Consider the following 20,696-nt stretch of genomic DNA (forward strand, 5'->3'; position numbering starts at 1 on the left):
ATTTCTCTGTGTAGCCCTGACTGTCTTGGAACTCATTCTGTAGACCAGGGTAGCTTGCCTTCAGAATGCTGGATTAAAGGTGTGTGTGGCCATTGCATCCAGCAAAACATTAATACATTTTAACATTGTGTATTCTTTTAAAAGGTCTGAATTTTCACAGAGCCAGCTTTTTTTTTGGGTATGGAATTCTAGTTAGATAATCTATTTAGAAATGTATAAGGTAGATATTTGATGAATAAAAAATAATTAAGGAAGTAAAGTAATTTATGCTTTTAAGGAAAATACTCTTATTCTAATTTGTTATTGATAGGTAGCTTTCTGGCTAGACTTGCAGCTTATAAACATAAACATAGTTTCAGTAGTGATTTAAGCTTGACTTAAATTGACAGATCATTAAAATTATTTGTTTGCTTTGTCAGAAGACCTTTATGGAGAGCCAGATATGGTGGTGCCTGCCTATAATCCCAGCACTTGGGAAGTGGAGGCAGAGTCAGGAATTTGAAGTCTACCTGAGCTATGAGACGCTGTCTCAAAAACAAGACAAACAGTAATAAAAGAAAGACAAGATCTTCATATATTTTTACTATAAACTCATTAAAATACAATTTCAGTTTTAAAAACATGATTACATTTTATTTTATTACAGAGAATCCTTAGCCTGAACAGTTAAATTCATGAAAACATTTTGGTTCTTATAAGAAATGAGGAATTGAATTTAGTGTTTAGTGGTCTGCCCGAGCAGACAATTTAGCTTAGGAATCAACAGACTGGAGGATTGAGACCAATATTGGAAAATGGTGGAATCTATGTTAAAAAAATTTTTTTTTAGCCTGGAGAAGCGGTGATTGAGGTCAGGTTGTTAAGTGTTCAAGAGCATTTGGAAGACTGTTTAAGTACAAAGTATAAGATTTGAAATACATTAGAATATGGGGGGGAAGATGAGTTCCTATTCTGTGTAAAAAAAATGATTTTCTTGAAATTTAGCTTATCCGTAAATGTAAAGAAGATAGTGAACACCTTATTGCTGGTATTGGTTAAGCAGTGGCTAAAAGGGATGGATAAGAGTTAGTTTGTTTAATTGAATAAAAGTTGAACTAGATGCCCCCTTCAGTCCCTTTCAATGGGTAAGTAAAAATAGACTTCTCTAGGCTGACATGAAAGTTAAAGCATTTCTCATCCTCCATAAACCTTGCTTGTTTAGGTGACTAAGGATATTTTGGATACTATAATTCAATCAGCAAACTTCTAAAAGTATTATATGATGATTTGAAATTTTACAGCCATTCTCCTATTTGGGAAACCTGGAAGTAATTTTTTAAAATGATCTCTCAAATAACATTTGAGGAAATTGGCATGCCGTTTTGAAAATATAGCTAGAATAAAAATTATCTCTAGAGTATTGTAGTATTCCCATCCAATAATGTAGCCCCCTTGCTTAGGTTTATCTTGGCATTTAAACTTGGAGGTTGCTCATACTTTGCTTGATGTTATGGTCAATAGAAAATGACCTATTATGATACAACATAAGCCAGTGATGTGCAAATTTTCAGCTCTCAAGTCAGTAGGTGTTTGTAAATATGTGTATGTACATATAAAATACTCTGTGTTTACTGATTGTGAAACCATGTAATACAGGTTGTTGTTGGCTTATGCTGAAACTTCTTGAAAGAAGCCCACTTTGAAAATGTGTTGCTGTTGAAGCTAATAGTATGATTCAGGTACTGTCTTTCAAAGTACTGCACTTAAAGCTTGTTTTAAAGACATGTATTGGTAAAGCCTTCTGTACAGTGTCAAGCTCTGGCAGTGTGTACATTCACTTCCTGCAAAGCATCTAATCTTTTACATCTGAAAGTGTGATTGTATTTGGCATTTATCAAGAACATAATTTTCAGTGGAATTTGTTAGATAGAATTGTTTTCTTAAACTTTTGGTGTTTGTATTTAAATTGGATATGAATGGATGTTTAAAATTAACCAGGAGTCATATTTCTTTTATGAAGTATATGGATGTTTTGAATGGGTGTTTCCCATGTGAAAATTCTGTTAAGTACTTGGATCAAAATTGTTAAAATCATGTTTCTACTTTTGTGTCAGATAGAGGAAAGGGTCGCCAGAGGCAAGCCATTTTGGGAGATCATCCTTCTTCGTTTAGACATGATGGCTATGGTAAGTGTGTCAAGGCAGAAGGAAGGTAGTATAGATCAACCACCAGAACATTTGCGTTTCTGATGAAAAATGCTCTGTTTCTTGTCTGTCTTTCTCCCTTCGCTCCTAACTGCCTGTTGTAGTTTATTTTCAAGTTGTCTAAAACCTTTGTTTTCTTAGGATATTGGTACATGAAGTAATTTGTGAATAAGTTGAGAGCTATTGGTTGGGGGAGTGGACACTTTTTGTTTGTTTGGTGATTGGTTTTGAATTGTCAGGAGCTTTGGCTTAGAGGAGCAGAGAGGGCACTACTGCCTAGCAGGTGCGTCTTCATTTGGCGATGGAGAGAAGCGTGGTTCCATGTATAGATGCTTAGCCTTACAGTTGGTGTTTGCCTTTGCTTAAATTTGTTTGTATTTAATTCCACTTTTGAAACCTCTTATTAGGTTGGAATTTTGATATTACAAAATTCAGAAGGATAATTTTCTTTGGGAAAAATCTAGGCTTCAGATTATTCTTGGAAACAGAAGTTGAGAGTTGTTACTAAATGTGTTAATTGACTATACATTGTTTAACAATATTTTTTAATTTTCAGGTGTTAGTTGTTGCAGTTGTTAACTTTTTATAGTCTGTGCTTCAAAGTGGAAAAGTTGATTTTTTTTTTTAAGGTGGAAGAAAGTTGATATGTTTTGTGAAGTGTTTAGATTTATCATAAAGTTGGTTGTTCTCTTTATAAATTATTTTCACATTTTATGACCATTCTTGGAGTTTTAGCTACTGGCTATATTTCCTTTTTTTAATTAAATAATTTTTATATGTATGGGTATTTAGCCTGCATGTATATATATACTATGTGCATAGTGTATATGCCGGATACATGAAGAGGCCAGAAGAGTGTATTGGGTCTCCTGGACCTGGAGTTAGACAATTGTAAGCTGCCTGCATGTAGTGCTGGGAATAAACCCAGTTCTTCTGGAAGAATAGCCAGTGTCTTCTTGAAAAGTTTAAAATTGTATTTCTTATGTCTGATAAAATTTCAGTGTGTTTTAGTAGCAGAGAAAGTTGAAACATTAAGTGTTGTACAGTCCTTTTTTAAAAAAAATTTTCTTATTACATTTTTATTTTGTGTGGTCATGCCAGTGAATAGGTCAGAGGACTTAGTTCTCTTCCACCATGTGGTACCCAGGAATTGAACTTGGGTCGTTAGGCTTGGAGGCAGGCACCTCTTGCCCATAGAGCCGTCTTGCTGGCCTGGTATGATATTTTGGTTTCTATAGCTTAGGAGTACATGCATAGTTGTGTTTCTGCAGTAAAGAAGCACTGAGTAGAAGCCTGTTGTGCTGTGTATTATAGAAGGATCCCATTATTATTTATGGTGTTAAATGCATTAATGATAGTCATCTGAAGGCTAAAACCTGGTTAAACATTTGCTAGAGTAGCTAGAAAAATTCAAAAGGATAAGTGAAAACCAAGGAACTCTTCTGTAGTATTGAAACTATTTCCTTTGACTAGGTTTTGAGGAATAGTACTCTGTTATCACATATTTTACTGAAAAGAACTAGATAGACAAATAGATACTGTATTAAAACCTTTTACTTAATAAAAGCCTGTTGTGAAATTCTTTGCTTGACTTTATTATTTGTGAGTAAATGTTTAAATATGGCTTATGTGAAGAGAAGTGTGCAGTTTGGAGTGATAGGCGCTAAATAGGGTTGTGGAGATGGCGAGCGTGTCTTCTGGAGACCGTTGTCTTGGGTTGTGTGCGTTCATCCATTCTTAGCTGCATCATTAAGGTATCGAACTTGGAGATGAATTTGTTCTGCTTCCTAAGAGAAGAAAGCTCATGGGCTTAGGAGGACAGAGACTAAATAAAAGAGAAAAATAAGATGAAGTGAAAAGAGGACAAGTGTGTCCTGAGGATACTGAGATTTTACAGATGTGCAGATCACAGCTGAACACCTTCAGAGCAGCAGTTAAGCAGAACCGCTCTATTTGTATTTTGTGATTGCATCATAGATATTTCTAGGTATTGATCTAAAATGAGTTAGGTGCATATTTTAAACTAGATTAAATTTATTCATTGCTCTATCAGAATAAATTTTATACCGTCACAGTGTTTTATTCTTATTTTTTGTGTAAAGACATGGTCTCACTATTGTAGATCTCCAACTGGCCTGGAACTTGCAGTGTACACCAGGCTGGCTTTGAGCTACACTTCCAACAGTGAGCTTCAAGCACTTGCATGCTGATGCTAGCATTTTTGGATATAGCTCCTGGATCATTATTTTGAAAGATAGGAAATGATTTCAGAATGTTCGTAATGCCATTTATAGCACTTTTCCATATAAGTTGATTATATGAAACATTAGTATTTTTAAAGCATCAAGACTTGCACCTACTCTTTAGGGCTGATAGCTATACACAACAGTCTAAGTAGTGTAGATAATTTAATTCTGGTAACAAATGGTCATAGTTAAAATCTTACTTATTCTCTTGTACTGGTTGTGCTTGTTACTTAACCTGTATTTCACCAACATTTATGAGCTTTGTCCAATTCAAACTCAGTGGAAGTTTATCTGCTTCTCTGCTGCCGGTCTTTTCACTGTCCACAGGCAGGGAAAGGAATAGTGATTTTAGTGAAGTATCATTGTGGCATAAGCAAATGCTCATGACAGGGAGACAATATAATCTGAATAATGTCTATGCAAGTATTGATCAAAGTCCTACAAAAAAAGAGACAAAGAAGAAAAGAGCTAATGATAAGTTTCCTTTTAAAATGAGGAAACAGCTTGAGATTTGGTGTTTATTGCACCTCTGTGTACATTCTAGACTATGCTTCTGTAACCACTAGCTTAGGAGAACCATAGATGTTTAGGGTTTATTTTTATTTTTATTTATTCATCTATACACAAGAGGATTCTTTTGTCTTTTTTTTTTTTAAATGTGTGTGCTTGCATGGGTTTATGTGTATCACATGTGCGGTGCCAGAAGAGGCCCGAATGTATAAGATCCCCTGGAACTGAAGCTGTAGCCACTAGTGCAATGCTTGACTGGGAACCGACTGAACCCAGGCCGGCACTCAGGGAGAGCAGTGAGCTCTCCTGACCACTGTTGGCCTCTCTTCAGTCCCTGGGTTTGTACACTGTAGGTTTCCAGCCTAGCTGCTGCTTCTGGATTTTTCTTAATTAAACTGTTATTCTCTGCCCACTTATAGTACCTCAGTTTCTATACAATTGTTCCATTCTGTTACACACTTAAGAAAAAGCTTGAGGGGGCTGGAGAGATGGCTCAGCGGTTAAGAGTACCCGACTTCTCTTCCAGAGGTCCTGAGTTCAATTCCCAGCAACCACATGGTGGCTCACAACCATCTGTAAACAGATCCGATTCCCTCTTCTGGTGTATCTGAAGACAGCTACAGTGTACTTATATATAATAAATGAATAAATAAATCTTAAAAAAGAAAAAGAAAAAGCTTGAAAATGAAATTGTAGACGCAAAACCCATAAAGTTTACAACTCTTAAATTTAGCAAATTGATTTTGAAATGAAGATTACTCAGGTTAAGAGATGTAGTGTGGGGTGGGGTATTCCATTAGAATTTTAGATATTTTCTGCTGGGTTCTTGGTTGTTGTTGTTGTTGTTTTTTTTTTTTTGTTTTTTTTTAAATGTGTTTTACCTGTATGTATGTCGCCTGTAAGGTGTCGGGTTCCCTGGACCTGGAATTACAGACAATTTTGAGCTGCCATGTGGGTCCTCTGGAAGAACAGTTTGTACTCCCAACCACGGAGCCATTTCTCCAGCTCCCCTTTTAAAAAAAGAAAAAAGAAAAAAGAAAAAAAGATTTCAGACCTGTGAGATGGGTCAGTGGGTAAGGAAGGCACTTGCTGCCAAGCCTAAAAACCTGAATTTGATTCTTGGAACCCACATGGTAGAATGAGAGAACAGATTCCTGCAAGTTGTCCTGTTTTCTATCTTTACCATACGACAAACATCATAGACAGACACACACACATACACACACCAAATGAAGTATTAGTGGAGAATGATAGAAGACCTGTGTATAGATGAAGAACTAAGTAATGAATTCTAGTCTTTATTTTAATGAAAATACAATGTATTTAAGGAGACAACTTTTTGCAGAGCAGAAAATTATTTTTTTTTTCCTTTTTTGTGGGGTCTTGTGTGAAACAGGGTCTCACTTATTAACTTTGGCTGGCTTCAAACTCAGAGATCTACTTGACTGAGCCTCCTCAGTGCTGGGAGTAAAAGTGTACACCATCACACTGGCTTGAAAATGGTTTTTCTTATATTTTATAAGGTATATAAAGGTAGTCTTATATTTGATTGTATCTTATTCTTCTAAAAGGTAGGCAGTTTTTTCTGTAATTTATATACAGTGGATTTAATAGTCTCTACATGGTGGGTTTTCTATCGTGTTGGTGGGTCTCATAACCTAGGCTATCCTTCATGTAACTGAGGATAACCTTCAGTTGTGGATCCTCTTGCCTTCCTAAGTACTAGATCATAGGTGTATGTCGCCATGTCTGGCTGAATTATAACATCATATGTACATATATATACACATACTTACTTATATACACTGGCTCTCTCTATCCTATAGCCTAGTCTTAAACCTTTTGAAAAGATAAATTCAGACCACTGTATATATAGGTATAGGTAAAGATAAACTCAGACCACTGTATATAGGTATAGCTAAGTCTGTTGGGTGTGGTACATGCAAGTGCTGATTTGATTTGTTTCCTGTATATATTTAAGTATTTGTATACTTGAGGATATTTTGTTTGTTTTTGATGTCCATGAAACTAATTTTGAGGATTTAATTTGGGTTGGAATGCTTGCTTAGCATACACAAGGTCCTGGATTTTTATTTGGTGAAGTGTATCTACTAATTTTTATAAATGGAAATGTGTGTTTTACTTATTTATTTTTTGGTCCTCTTTACAGGATCGCATGGTCCACTATTGCCTTTACCAAGTCGTTACAGAATGGGCTCTAGAGATACACCTGAACTTGTTGCTTATCCATTACCACAAGCCTCTTCCTCTTACATGCATGGAGGAAGCCCATCTGGTTCCGTCGTAATGGTTAGTGGGTTACATCAGCTCAAAATGAATTGTTCAAGAGTCTTCAACCTATTCTGCTTGTATGGAAATATTGAAAAGGTACATTTTATTTTCTCAGTTTATTTGGGTGGAATATCTAGTGGTAATCCAGAAAATGCTACACATACTTTAATCAGGAACATCTAAATTTTTTCACTAATAACTCATATAAGCCTAACATGCATAGACTACAGCAATGGTTAGTGATCAGTAACACTTGGATATTGCTAGTCATCTGGTTAGTGATAAAAATATGTTTTAAATTACCAGTGTAAAGCGTACAGTCCAGAGCAGCAATTTAATCCCTACTTGTGCACTAAAGGTGGGAAGCCTGGCTAGACTAGTGTTAGGTGAGCAGTAGTTTGACTCCTGGTTTTTCTACTTTCTGTTATGACCGTGATACATGTAATAAAAATCATACTCTAGATTTAAATTTACTGTACTAGCGATGTGTGTAATATTCTTACTGTAATCCTAAGAAGCAGTGACAGCCCAGACTCTTGAGTTATTCTGACATAAGCAAAAAACAGATACTGATTCTTTACGGTATGCTGTGTCAGCCAAGCTATGGCACAGTGCAGACTGGGTATTTAAAATAAGTTCATTTTCAACTTAGCGTGTTTTTACTTTAATAGGCAAAGAAAGCCTTTGATCACTTCATCAGGTTTTACCATTTAACATGTTAAACTATAGAATTTGGAAGATATTTTGGAGATAATCTTGGAGCTAGATATTTGTAAATGTGTCTCAGAGCTTGATTTGAGGGTAGGAGTAGTGTTATACACTTGCTTTCTAAATGGTATGATATGAGTTTTATTTTATATTTTTATTATATGTGTATGAGTGTTTTGCTTGCATGTATGCCTGTGTATCACATGGGTGACTAGTATCCATGGAAATCAGAAGAGCATTGGAACCCTGAAACTGGAGTTAGGAATGGTATGGATCACATGCCGTATGTGTTAGTACTTAATCCAGGTTCTTTGTAAGAACAAGGATTGACTATTGAGCCAGCCTCAGTGATCTTATGAGGAACACTGTGTTTTTATTTGAGCTCAGTTAATATCTGAAGCTGACCCACTTTAACAGAATGTTTCAATATTGTATGTTACTTTCCTCTATTGTAAGTGATTTTAATGTTCTTTCCCTAGTAATAAGAAAGTATAAATCTGTGAGTCACTGGTACGGGAGTGGGAGCATGGCTTAAAAACTTGGTGTTCCTAGTTCTTAGTTCATTAATTCTAAAGCCTTAATAAGCAGTTCTTGAGAGTCCTAGACAAGAGTTATCTCCATCATTTCATTAGACTAAAAAGAGGAAGAAAAAAAGACGTAGGTGTAAGGGTGAGCAGACAACTAAGTTCCGGGAGTTTAACAACTGTCTTTGGTGTGAGGAATTGTCTCATGATTTAGTTTTTGGCATGTTGTCTGGTTAATTCTACTGTTTCATTTCATATTGCCTCAGTATTTTAATACATGTGTGTCTATGCACCACTTGCATGCCTGGTATCCAAGGAGGCCAGAAGAGGCTTCTGGGAATGGAGCTAGAGAAAGTTGTGTGCTACCATGTTGGTGCTGGGGGTTAACCTTGGTCCTCTGGGAGGGTGGCAGTGAGTGAGAGTGCTCTTAACTGCTGAGCCACCTCTTTAGCCCCCAAGTTTCTAATAGAGTTTAGTGATGGATTGTGATATAAATTCAAACCATCATAATCCTCTATTCATATTTAAACTTTTACAGTGACTTAATTTTTAAAAAATGTGTGTGAATGTTTTGCTTACATGTGTGTATGTTGTGGCGTTCAGAAGAGCTGAATGAACTCCCTAGAACTGCAGTTCTGGATGGTTTGTGAGCTACTATATAGGTGCTAGGAAGAACCACATTAGCTTACGCTTAAATAGATAAATATATATTATATAATTATAATAAGTTAGATTTTTAGGGTATTACTGGATTGAATCAAGGGATAAAGTGTTGCCTACAGCAAAACCACTGATTTCCAGTAAAGCTGAAAGTTTCTGGTACACCAGTTTGTTCAGTACAGGTATGATGTAGAGTGCTAGAGTGTCTTTTAAAAACTGGAAGCACTGGACATAGAGAAATGGTGACACAGGTGCAAGCGTTCATGTTTACTGCTTGCTTTAATTGCCCAGCATTGCACTTCCCACTACCATGCTGTCTCTAGGTATTTTATTGCCTTGACATTTCTGAATTGTTTACTTCAATATAAAGGTGAAAGTGGTTATGTTTACTATTACCTAGCACTGTGCTTATCAAAATAGACACTCAAATATTTGTTGAATGAATATAGACGAAATAGGCTGAGTTACCTAGGGCTTCATCGTCGTCTTCATCTTATTGCAGCAGTCTGGAGTAGAGGGATTGCTATCTCATGAATTACGGATTAAGGCTAAGACTCTAAGAAATGATCTTTGGGGGCATTTTTGTGTTTGCAGGTAAAGTTTATGAAGACCATTCCTGGCACAGCACTCGTAGAAATGGGTGACGAGTATGCTGTGGAAAGAGCTGTCACACACCTTAACAATGTCAAACTGTTTGGGAAAAGACTTAATGTTTGGTAATTACTTGTCTTAAGTTATAAATGTTAAAGAATATTTTGAAATTCTTGTTGACTTTAGAGTATTTTGTGGTAAACTGAGTATATATGTATTAGTATCATTATTGGCAACAAGTTTTAAGGTTATATAATTCTAACTTTAAATGTTTTTTTTTTTTCCCTTTTTTCTTTTTTTCGGAGCTGGGGACCGAACCCAGGGCCTTGTGCTTTCTAGGCAAGCGCTCTACCACTGAGCTAAATCCCCAACCCCTTAAATGTATTTTTTTATTTAAAAATTAAATGTTTGGGGCTGGAGAGATGACTCAGTGGTTAAGAGCACTGACTGCTCTTCCAGAAGTCCTGAGTTCAATTCCCAGCAACCACATGGCGGCTCACAACCATCTGTGATGAGACCTGATGCCCCTCTTCTGGTGTGTCTGAAGACAGCGACAGTGTACTTAAATATAATAAATAAATAAACCTTTTAAAAAAAATTAAATGTTTGTATACATGAGTGCAAGTGCCCAAAAAGTCCAGAAGAGGGCATCATTTCCTGTGAGGGCATCATTTCCTGTAGCTGGAAACATAGGTGGATGTGAGCCAGTCAGCCTTGGTGCTGAGAACTGAACTCAGGTCCTCTGCAATAGCTTAAAATTAACTACTGAGCCACCTATCAAATCAAGATCTCTTAGTGTGTACTTTCATTATCATCAAACAATGTTAAGACAGATAAGTTCTTAATGCGAGGATATATTTGATATATTTTCTTTCCAATTGATACCTAAAATATAGAAATGGTTGGTTATAACCCAAAATGCATACTGTTTATGTATTCTGTACCTATTGATTCTTTCATCCATAATTGAAGGATGTCTGTGAGGGAAAAATTGTATCTGTACAGAACATAAACATAGTATTTCTTAAATAATATATACATCTATATATACATTTAGTATACTGTGTCTATTAAATGTTTATAGGGGTGATTTGCATTATAAAGAAGGCAATAAAATTAGGTATTGTAGCATACACCTGTAATCCCAGCACTTGGGAGATGAGACAGGAGGGTCAGAGAGCTAAAGTCACCCTCAGGCCCAGTTCTCTCAGAAACAAAAACAAAAACCCCCAAAACTAAAAGAGTAAACAGTACAGAGTGCATGCTGTAGCACCTGAGCGTCTTGTTGTTGTTTGTTTTCCTTGACAGGGGGGTTGGGGTTCCTGGACCAATCCCCTTGGATAAATGGGTACCTGCACTAAATTTACATAACACCTTATTTTGTTGGTTCATAGAAATATTTGTGACTACCTGCTGCTTTTTGTCTAACAAGACATACTGTGTGTTTCTTTTCTAATCTTCAGTGTGTCTAAACAACATTCAGTTGTTCCAAGTCAAATATTTGAGCTAGAGGATGGCACAAGCAGCTACAAAGATTTTGCAATGAGCAAAAATAATCGCTTTACAAGTGCTGGCCAAGCTTCTAAGAATATAATCCAGCCACCCTCATGTGTGCTGCATTATTACAATGTTCCACTGTGTGTCACAGAGGAGACCTTCACAAAGGTAGGCACTGAAGAAAAGTGTGTATAGAAGGCTGCTCTCTGTGTTTTAAGTTTATGTAATATTTCATAGTTCAGCCTCATTTTAAAATTTTTCAAAAACCCTGCTTTTTGTTGTTTGTTTGGTTTGGGTTTGTGTGTATGAGGCTAAAGGTTGGTAGTGTTGGATGTTTTCCTCTATTGATCTCCACCTTGTGTATGTTAGTTAAATTTGCTTTTAAAATGTGAACATTTTGTCAGTGGTGGTGGTGCATGCCTTTAATATCAGTGCTTGGAAGGCAGAGGCGGGCGGATCTCTGAGTTTAAGCGTAGTCTTGTTTACAAAGCAAATTACAGGACAGCCTGGGCTATACAGAAAAACCTTATCTCAAACAAACAAACCCCATTAAATAAATAAACAAAGGTGAACATTTCATGTATTTGTGTGCCATCCTTGGGCAAGGGTCGTGCTAATTCTTTGTGTCCAATTTTAACATATGCATTGCTAAAGTGAGCATTACACACTGAACCTAGAACTTGCCAGTTGTTTAGACTGGTTAACCAGAAGTTTCTAGGATCTTCTTGTCTGTTTCCCAGCAGCCTACATGTTTATTGCTCGTCTATTGCCTTATAGCTCAATCATTTGGGAACTTGGAATTAAGTTGATATTTCTTTACCCCACAAAGTTACTTTAATACACATACCTAAAGTAACTCAGTTGCGACAAGGTAGGTGGAAGAAGCTAATTTAGCTGAGTGTGGTGGATGGTGCTAGTGCTAGCCCTTAGGAGGCTGAGAGGCAGGAGATTTGGCTTGCATTTAAGGCTGTTTTGGGTTACATAGCAGGAGCCTGACTCAGAAAAACAAAAACAAAGCCAGAAGCAAGGGGAAGCTTATTTTAAATCTCACCAATAAATGAAATTGTGTGCTCCCTCCCACCGTAACTCCATCATAACTGTAATCACACTTCAGGAGTAATGGACTTTCTGGCATTCTGATACTTCCTTTCTTTAGTATTCAAATGGCTCTTCATAAAGTCTGAAGAAATGTATTATAACTTTAAAAATCTGTTTTTTTTTTTTAAAGATTTATTTATTTATTATATGTAAGTACACTGTAGCTGTCTTCAGACACACCAGAAGAGGGCATCGGATCTCTTTACAGATGGTTGTGAGCCACCATGTGGTTGCTGGGAATTGAACTCATGACCTCTGGAAGAGCAGTCGGGGTCTCTTAACCACTGAGCCATCTCTCCAGCCCCTAAAAATCTGTTTTATTATATATGAAATTATTTACATAGTTTCAAATTTCACTGTTTTTTTTTCTCATAGAAGTTGATGTTAACCTGAACATACATGAATTCATGTAATACTAAAGGCTTAAATGCTACTATAAAGCTAGCTTTTTTAAAAAGTTTGATTTAACTATGCTTCTGATACAGTTTTACCTTTCCTTGGCAGTTGTGTAATGACCATGAAGTTCTTCCATTCATCAAATATAAAGTGTTTGATGCAAAAGGTAAGGGAGCATCTCTTGGGAAATTTTCAAGTTTTTTGGGAAGATTGCTGACATGTTAACCACTGGGTTTGTGTCTGTTTTAGCTTCTGCGAAAACTCTGTCTGGGCTCTTAGAGTGGAAATGCAAAACTGATGCTGTGGAAGCTCTGACTGCACTCAATCACTACCAGATCCGAGTCCCAAGTAAGTGAGCCAGTAGGCATTGCCTGGAGGAATACCTGCGGCCATGCCTGTGTGAAGCAGAGTACGACTGCTCTCAGTACTACTGCCTGAGAGGAGAGCGAGAGGTGCTCAGGGGGGTGATGTGCTTCCTCAGAGAAGCAGCTCTGCACTGACTTGACACAGGACAGGATTCATAGCAGATTTTGGTGGGGTTGAAGCTGTTTATCTCCAAAGGCGTGTTCAGAGAACTAAATGAAACCATAGGGAGGTTGGTCAGGATTACAATGAAAACTCCCGGATGTGAGGAAGGTCAGGTGTTTTCACTGTAAACAGTTACTAGTCTTGTTTGAGATTGCCAGGAAGGGGTTGGGGAAAGAAATAGGACTCTAGGGGGCTGGGGATTTAGCTCAGTGGTAGAGCGCTTACCTAGGAAGCGCAAGGCCCTGGGTTCGGTCCCCAGCTCCGAAAAAAAAGAACCAAAAAAAAAAAAAAAAAAAGAAATAGGACTCTACCCAAAGTTACATAAATTTTGGCCTTAAGCCTGACTCGTTGCTGTCATAACATGATTATGTGAGGGAATTCTCTCTTCAGTAACCTGCTCAGCGATACTGATTGTACTGGAAATCTTGTTTCTCAGCTGGTGTAGGCTTCAACCAAACTCTGGAATGAGGGATGCAGACAGGTTTTTAACTGTTTGCCTTGATTAGTCTGGAACTCAGGGTTTAGGCCAACCAGTCTGGCTTGGAGCTTGTCTGCACCCAGCTGTGAGGAGCTTGTGTAACTACTGCCTGGCTAAGACCTGGCATTTTTAAAGTGTACAGGTCAGTTTCTTTAGGACAGGACATTAATGTGTGTTTTTTGACCAAATGTTGCTGGATTGTCCTTTAAACCTTCTTAAAGGTTGTGTTTACAGAGCCACCTGTGGTGGTTACAGTGGCGCTGCCCAGTATTACAGCATTGACTCCTACATCTTTAGTGTGATAGCTGAGAAAACACTTATTACACCGCCCTACTGTGCTATAAACAGATAAAACTCTGTGGCGTAATTTACTTTGATCCTGGAGCTAAATGATGTTTAAATTCTGTCGTATGAAAGTAACTAACTATATGTAGTATGTTTGTAGTTTTTTTTTTTTAATTTATTCATTTATTATATATAAGTACACCGTAGCTGTCTTCAGACACCAGAAGAGGGCATCGGATTTCTTTACAGATGGTTGTGAGCCACCATGTGGTTTCTGGGATTTGAACTCAGGACCTCTGGAAGAGCAGTCGGGTGCTCTTAACCCTGAGCCATCTCTCTAGCCCCATGTTTGTAGTTTTAATGTGTTCAGGAGTTGGCGAAAGGAGAATCAAGAGTTTGAGGCCAGCCTAGGCTGTATGAGACCCTATTTCAAAATAATAATATTAGTAATATGATATAATAATAATAATAATAATAATAATAATAATAATAATAACAGCAACAGCTATGAGTGAGTGCGATGACAGAAAACGGAAACCAACACCACAGGATTGTGGGTACTTGCCTCTAGTTCTAGATACTCAAGAGACTGGGCAGGAATGTTAGGAGCTGACGAGTTCTAAGACCAGCCTGGGCAACATAAACGGCGAGACTTTATTGAATAAAAAGGGAGGGACAAAGGTTTTTAAAAATTACTTGAATGTTTTATATGTGGAAACATGCTTTAAATATAGCACCCAAATGTTTGTGGAGAGCCAGTAGAAAATAATACTGCCAAGTATTGAAAATTACAGAAGCTTAGTAGTATTTTGTATATGTTGAAATTTACCTTAAAATTTAAGAGAAATACCTCCTTGAAATATAGAGAAGTAAATGTCAAATGGTTTAATTTATAGAAAATTTTCAACTTTTAAGTTACTACCAAGATACTGTACCATTGGCAATATGCGCTATTAAAGTGATGTGACAGCTGTTTTATCCTGATGTTATTGATCTTTAATGATGAACTAGTTCACTTGAAAAATCGAGTATGGTCTTAGTGCTTAGAACAGTAGGAATGTAGTAGCAGACAGATGATTTTACAGAGCTTACTGTCTGTTAAGTAGGGACAGTTAAAATTTACCTTACATACAGAATTTCCTTGCTGGGACTTGAGAGGTGGCTTAGAGAGTAAGAGCACCCACATAGGAGCTCACTGAACCTCTAGTGCAGGGGACCTGGCACCCTCTTCTGGCCTCTGAGGGGCACCAGGCATGCACAGTGATGGTATAACTACAGACAAAACTGTCATACACATAAATGTTTAAAAGTTTTTCTTCTTTGTATTCTTATTACCAATAGTAAAATGGTAGAATAATTTACTAATTCAAAGTGGTATTGAAATTTTGATGGATTATTAACTTTGATTTTTTTCAATTTTCACAGATGGTTCCAACCCCTATACACTGAAGCTTTGCTTTTCTACGTCATCCCATTTATAAGAAGAGAAGAGCATGTTAGAGTTTATGTTCATCTTTATTACAGTTTTAAAGCTATACTTCATCCATGATAATCTAAAATGGTTGATCTAATGTTGCCTTGCCTACTATATAAGATCCTGTTCTGTAATAAACATATTTTGCCTCAAGTAAATTTGTTGTTAACGTAAATATTGTTTTCACCTTAAGATAGAGTACCATAATGTAGACCGTCTGCAGTTTCATTGTGGTTATACAAATGTATGATTTCTAACATTATTACGAATCTTGTTCCATGGTAAAATATATTTGCATTCTTAATGGTAATTATCTGCAAATGTTTTTCCATTGTGTATGAGATGAATGCAGGTGAAAGTTTTGCCTTTTACTACCGAATTCCTACAATAGATGATTGAGTCTGTCACAGTTACTCATATTAAATATAATTTGTATTTATTGTTTTAATCAAATTTGAGAATGACATTGCATATGCTGATTTTCAAGAACTACAGGTTTAGCTGATGTTGATTTCTGAAAGGATTAATAGACATGAACACCCTTGTATGCACTCAAACTCAAATTGGTGTGTTTCTTTTAAAGAGTCATCATCCTTTTGTATCCACATGCCTCTGTTCCTAGTTGCAGTTTGGAGGTTTTATAAAGTTATAATAATAAGTTAATGTGTTCATCTTCATTATTTTGCATGTGACCTAATCTTAAAAGTACATATAGTATTTGACATTGATATTTTAATACTATAGAAGTTAAAATTAACAGTTCTTCTATATAATAACATGGGTTCCATAAATGAGTTTCAGAGAACTTGTGAGCCCTTCCAAAATTGTGTGTAGAGTTTGGAATATTTGCATTTTTATTTCTTAATCTTTGATCCATCATAATATATGTATTTTTCTATATGGTGTAAGATTTAAGAATTAATTTTATTTTTGATCAAAACAGCTATTTGTCTCAACACCATTTATTAAACATTCTCCCTCTGGATTGGCTTCTTTCTCTTTTTAAGCAATCACACTAAGGCTGTTATGTCGCTCACACCTTTTTAATAAGACCAGAGAATGGGTGTAGTCACTTCACTTTCCACTTACAAGAAGAGACAATATGTTTTATCTGTGTAGACTCTGGGTAGTCCATAGTTAGCAGAAGCAGTTTTAGGAGTTTTAGATTATTAAATAGGTTTTTCAATTTTCAAGTTCTATTTAGGTCTTTTAAAAAAAAGGCGTTGCTGCTGTTGTTGCTGCTGTTGTTGCTGTTGTTGTTGTTGTTGCTGTTGCTGCTGTTGCTGTTGTTGCTGCTGTTGTTGTTGCTGTTGCTGCTGCTGTTGTTGCTGCTGTTGCTGCTGTTGCTGCTGTTGTTGCTGTTGTTGCTGTTGCTGCTGTTGCTGCTGTTGTTGCTGCTGTTGTTGCTGTTGCTGTTGTTGTTGACAAGGTCTCTATGTAGGTCTGGCTATTCTGAAGTTTGTCCTGGAACTTGCTGTATAGCCCAGGCTGGCATCTCACAGCCATCCACCTGATTGAGCACACTGCCATAAAAAATGTCTTAATCTTTTGCTCCACACCCCAATTTTAAAAGGTAATTTGTAGACCTATGTATAATGGTCTTTTTATCCTTCCTTTGAAAACCTGAGTGGTGTTTTCAGTGTTGGTTTTGTGTGCGTGTGTGTGTGTGTGTGTGTGTGTGTGTGTGTGTGCGTGCGCGCGTGTGCAAGCGCACGTGCACATGTGTAAAGGAAAACACAATGTTTAATTTAGATGTGCATCAAGTAGTAATCGACTGGTCACTTGTCTTTAGTGATTCCTTGGGGATATCTGTAACAAGTGCTCAGCTGTATAAAGCCATGAGCTGCTCTCGTCACTAATGTCACTTGAGCATCCTTGCCCTGCGTATGAACAGAGTTTGTGAATGTTGCCTTTCTTACCTTTCCCACCTCAACCTCCTGAAATAGGAACAGAAGAGAAAAGCACTTTAGATTTGGTGAAATACAAGGTAGGTAGAAGGGTGGATGGATGGACAGATACTGATCTACTTTTAAATTTTAAATATTCAAATTATGTTTTTATATTCAATCTCGTTACGTATTTATAATCTGCCAAATTGGGACACTGCTGCCTTTTGAAGTCCTTTAGCTCCTACTTTATAAAACTATTGTGTCCATATGGATCCTGCTCCAAATACTAGACTCAGGATGAATAAAACTTGTTTATTTAAGTGTGTCTGAGGAAAGTAGAACTGGCTTGAAAATTTTGTGCCTTTGTGCGTGAATGAATGCTATATAGCCTGAAAAGTGAGGGGGAAACATGGTTTTGTAAGACCTCAAGGCCAGCTCAGTTACTAGGTCTGATTTCCCACTGATAAGATGTAGCATTTAGTTTAGCTGGCATGGTTCAAAAATTCAGTCCTGTTTTGCTTTTATAAAAAATGTTGGGGCTGGGGATTTAGCTCAGTGGTAGAGCGCTTACCTAGGAAGCGCAAAGCCCTGGGTTCGGTCCCCAGCTCAAAAAAAAAAAAAAAATGTTAACGATATTTGAAGTATGTGTGTCAGACACAACTTGTGAGAGTCCATTTTCTCTTCATCCCGTGGGTCCTAAGGAAGTGCACATGGTTAGGCTTGGTGGGGACCTGTTACAGTGGTTTCCTGGCTCCTGTTTAAGAGACAGGTTTTTCTGCTTCCCAGGTACGTGCTCAACGATTTGTGGATCAGCAGTTAATACATATGGAAAGGGCTATTGAAATTATGTGGGTAAATTGGTAAGGTTTTAATATGTCTTTTAGTTCCTGAATTAATCAGATTAGTTTTTAAAATCTGGTCAGTGTAATTGTTGTCTGCACTAATTTACTTTAGTAACAGCTTGCTAGTACCCTACCTATAGCAAGAAATGCTCCTGTGATGATCATTAAGGCTAGTGTCATTCAGAGGGGCAGCTTGGACTGGGAAAGTTTCATCCCACTGTAAAGGGAGTTAGCTGAGGAGACGGCTGTGGAGCAGCAGCGGCTGTCCTGAGGGAGTCCTAAGGGGTACCAGTCACTTCCATCTATTCGGTTTATGGATAGGACGTGGACTGCAACACAGGGAAGGAGAGTGATACTGTCGGTGCACATTGCCTTTGGATGTCTCAAAAGCCGAGCATGGTCAAGTTGGAAGCTAACTTGCCTATCTGAGCTGGAAGAAATATCAGAGGTAGCCACAGCCGTGGCATAGACCTGTATTCTAGCTCAGGACCCAAGTTCAAAGCTTATCTGAACTAGAGCCAGGTCAAGGCCGGCCTGATAACTTAGTAACACCATGTCTCAGGACTCTAAACAATATAAGGGTACTTGGAGCAGAGCTGCGGGTGTTTGGCAGAACATATGCTTAATGTGGATGAGACCTTAGATTCAGTTCCTAGCACCCCCGCTTAATAGCTAGATCTACCAGGGCAGGAGTGGGGGTAGGAATCACAGTAATTTACATCTTTAACAATCTCTATTTTCCCATCCCCCAAGTCATGTGCTTTGAGAAAAATCTTTTTTTTTTTTTTTTTTGGTTCTTTTTTTTTCGGAGCTGGGGACCGAACCCAGGGCCTTGCGCTTCCTAGGTAAGCGCTCTACCACTGAGCTAAATCCCCAGCCCGAGAAAAATCTTAACCTGAAGATTGGTAGTAAAAAATAAAATCTCAGACATTGGTAATATAGTGGCAAGTGGGACTGGCCCAGGGTAAGAGGGAGCATTAAAACATTAAACACGGGTTGGGGATTTAGCTCAGCGGTGGAGCGCTTGCCTAGCATGTGCAAGGCCCTGGGTTAGGTCCCCAGCTCCGAAAAAAAAGAACCAAAAAAAAAAAAAAAAAACATTAAACACAATACAAAAAGAACATTGACTATTAAGAGACGTGCTGAAAAATCTTGAAGTATAATCTAACTATGGAATAGAATGATGTGGTAATATAAGGTTCTTAGAAGAACCTTTGTGTTGGCAGAGATGACAGGATATACCACAGAAGAATGGTGTTTTTCCTTTTTGGGGTGTGTGTATGTGTAGGGGTGTGTAACCCTGGCTGTCCTGGAATCACTAGACCAGACAGGCTGTCCTTGAACTAACAGAGCTGGGACTAAAGGTGTGAGCCACCACTGCTGGCTGTATCATTTTAATAAACATCAAGTAACTGGAGGTTGAACAAATGGGTAGACTTGAACCTGGCTGTCTGCTTTCCAGAGTTGTGCTTTCAGTTACCTCTCTGACCTGCTTTTAAGTGAATAATGTGAAAATGGGCTTTCCTGATTATAGAAGTAAGCTGTTTACTACAAATGGTACAGTTGTCAAGTGAATGTGGCCAAATGGTAGAGCATTCACCTAACATACATAAGAGGTCCTGGGTTCAATCCTCAGCATTACAGTAAATAAATATGGACATAAAGCAGAAACAAAAGGATAGACAGCAGTCAGAAAGCTATAAACTTCTGGGCCTGGTACTCCCAGCTATTTGAAAGACGGAGACAGGAGATCTGAGCAGTTATAATTTGGCCCCAGCAAGGTCCTAAGTGTTTAGTGAGTAAGCCGGCTGTCTGGACAAACACGTCAGTTGCAGATGCTCCACAGATCAAAGCCCCTCTGCTTGATGTCCTTTAGGTACTATATTTATGGCAAAGTTCTAGCACCAGGGAAAAGTCATTTATTGTGCAGCTAAAGAAGACCGGTCACCCTTCAACAGTCACTTCATTGCTGTTTTCTTTGTTCTACAACCATATAAAAGCATATGGCCCTCACTGCTTGGTTCACATCCTTTATTGAAAGCCTCACCCTTTGAGTTTCTTTTTTACTTTTTTTTCTAATGTACTGGTTGAGTCCTCCGCCTCTGGAGTCTGAGGGCTTCATTCCTTGTCATGAGCAGAACAAAACCTATTATAGTTATTACATGTAAGTTAAAAGAGACTGAGGCTAGGGATGGCCCAGTTGTAGAATATGTATTTATTTAGCATGTGCAAGGCCCCAGGTTTGATCCCCAAAATGGCAGAAAAGGCATAAAGCTTATAGTTCTTATGATTGCCCATTCCTATAGAGCAGCAACTCTGTAAGATGGGCTGATAGCTGCTTCAATCTCCTCCCGATGGGGTTTTGCATATAGTATTTGAAATGTAAATTTAGGCTCCTGCTAATCCTTGAACAGGAATTTCTGTCAAAAATATTCACATTCTGGGGCTGGAGAGATGGCTTAGAGATTAAGAGCACTGGCTGCTCTTCCAGAGGA

At 37.7% G+C, this 20,696-nt stretch overlaps 1 protein-coding gene and 1 pseudogene across 3 annotated transcripts in view; one reads left to right on the top strand and one right to left on the bottom strand.

The window, feature by feature from the left end:
* Window positions 1-16,455, top strand: part of Hnrnpll (heterogeneous nuclear ribonucleoprotein L-like) — a 32,791-nt gene extending 16,336 nt beyond the window's left edge. Inside the window, exons 7-13 of one of the 3 annotated variants that reach the window (XM_233805.11) lie at window positions 2,094-2,165; window positions 7,110-7,327; window positions 9,718-9,839; window positions 11,178-11,379; window positions 12,814-12,871; window positions 12,955-13,053; window positions 15,422-16,455. In XM_233805.11, coding sequence (XP_233805.5) covers window positions 2,094-2,165; window positions 7,110-7,327; window positions 9,718-9,839; window positions 11,178-11,379; window positions 12,814-12,871; window positions 12,955-13,053; window positions 15,422-15,477 — 827 coding nt within the window. In that variant the 3' untranslated portion in view covers window positions 15,478-16,455. Of the gene's footprint in view, window positions 1-1,635; window positions 1,719-2,093; window positions 2,166-7,109; window positions 7,328-9,717; window positions 9,840-11,177; window positions 11,380-12,813; window positions 12,872-12,954; window positions 13,054-15,421 lie in introns of those variants that run through there. The other 2 variants (XM_039113073.2, XR_005505709.2) reach the window with 2 other exon arrangements.
* LOC120093309 (U6 spliceosomal RNA) lies at window positions 11,772-11,868 on the bottom strand (annotated as a pseudogene).
* Window positions 16,456-20,696: the final 4,241 nt, after the last annotated feature.

This window comes from Rattus norvegicus, chromosome 6, assembly GCF_036323735.1.
Source record: "Rattus norvegicus strain BN/NHsdMcwi chromosome 6, GRCr8, whole genome shotgun sequence".
Taxonomy (NCBI): domain Eukaryota; kingdom Metazoa; phylum Chordata; class Mammalia; order Rodentia; family Muridae; genus Rattus; species Rattus norvegicus.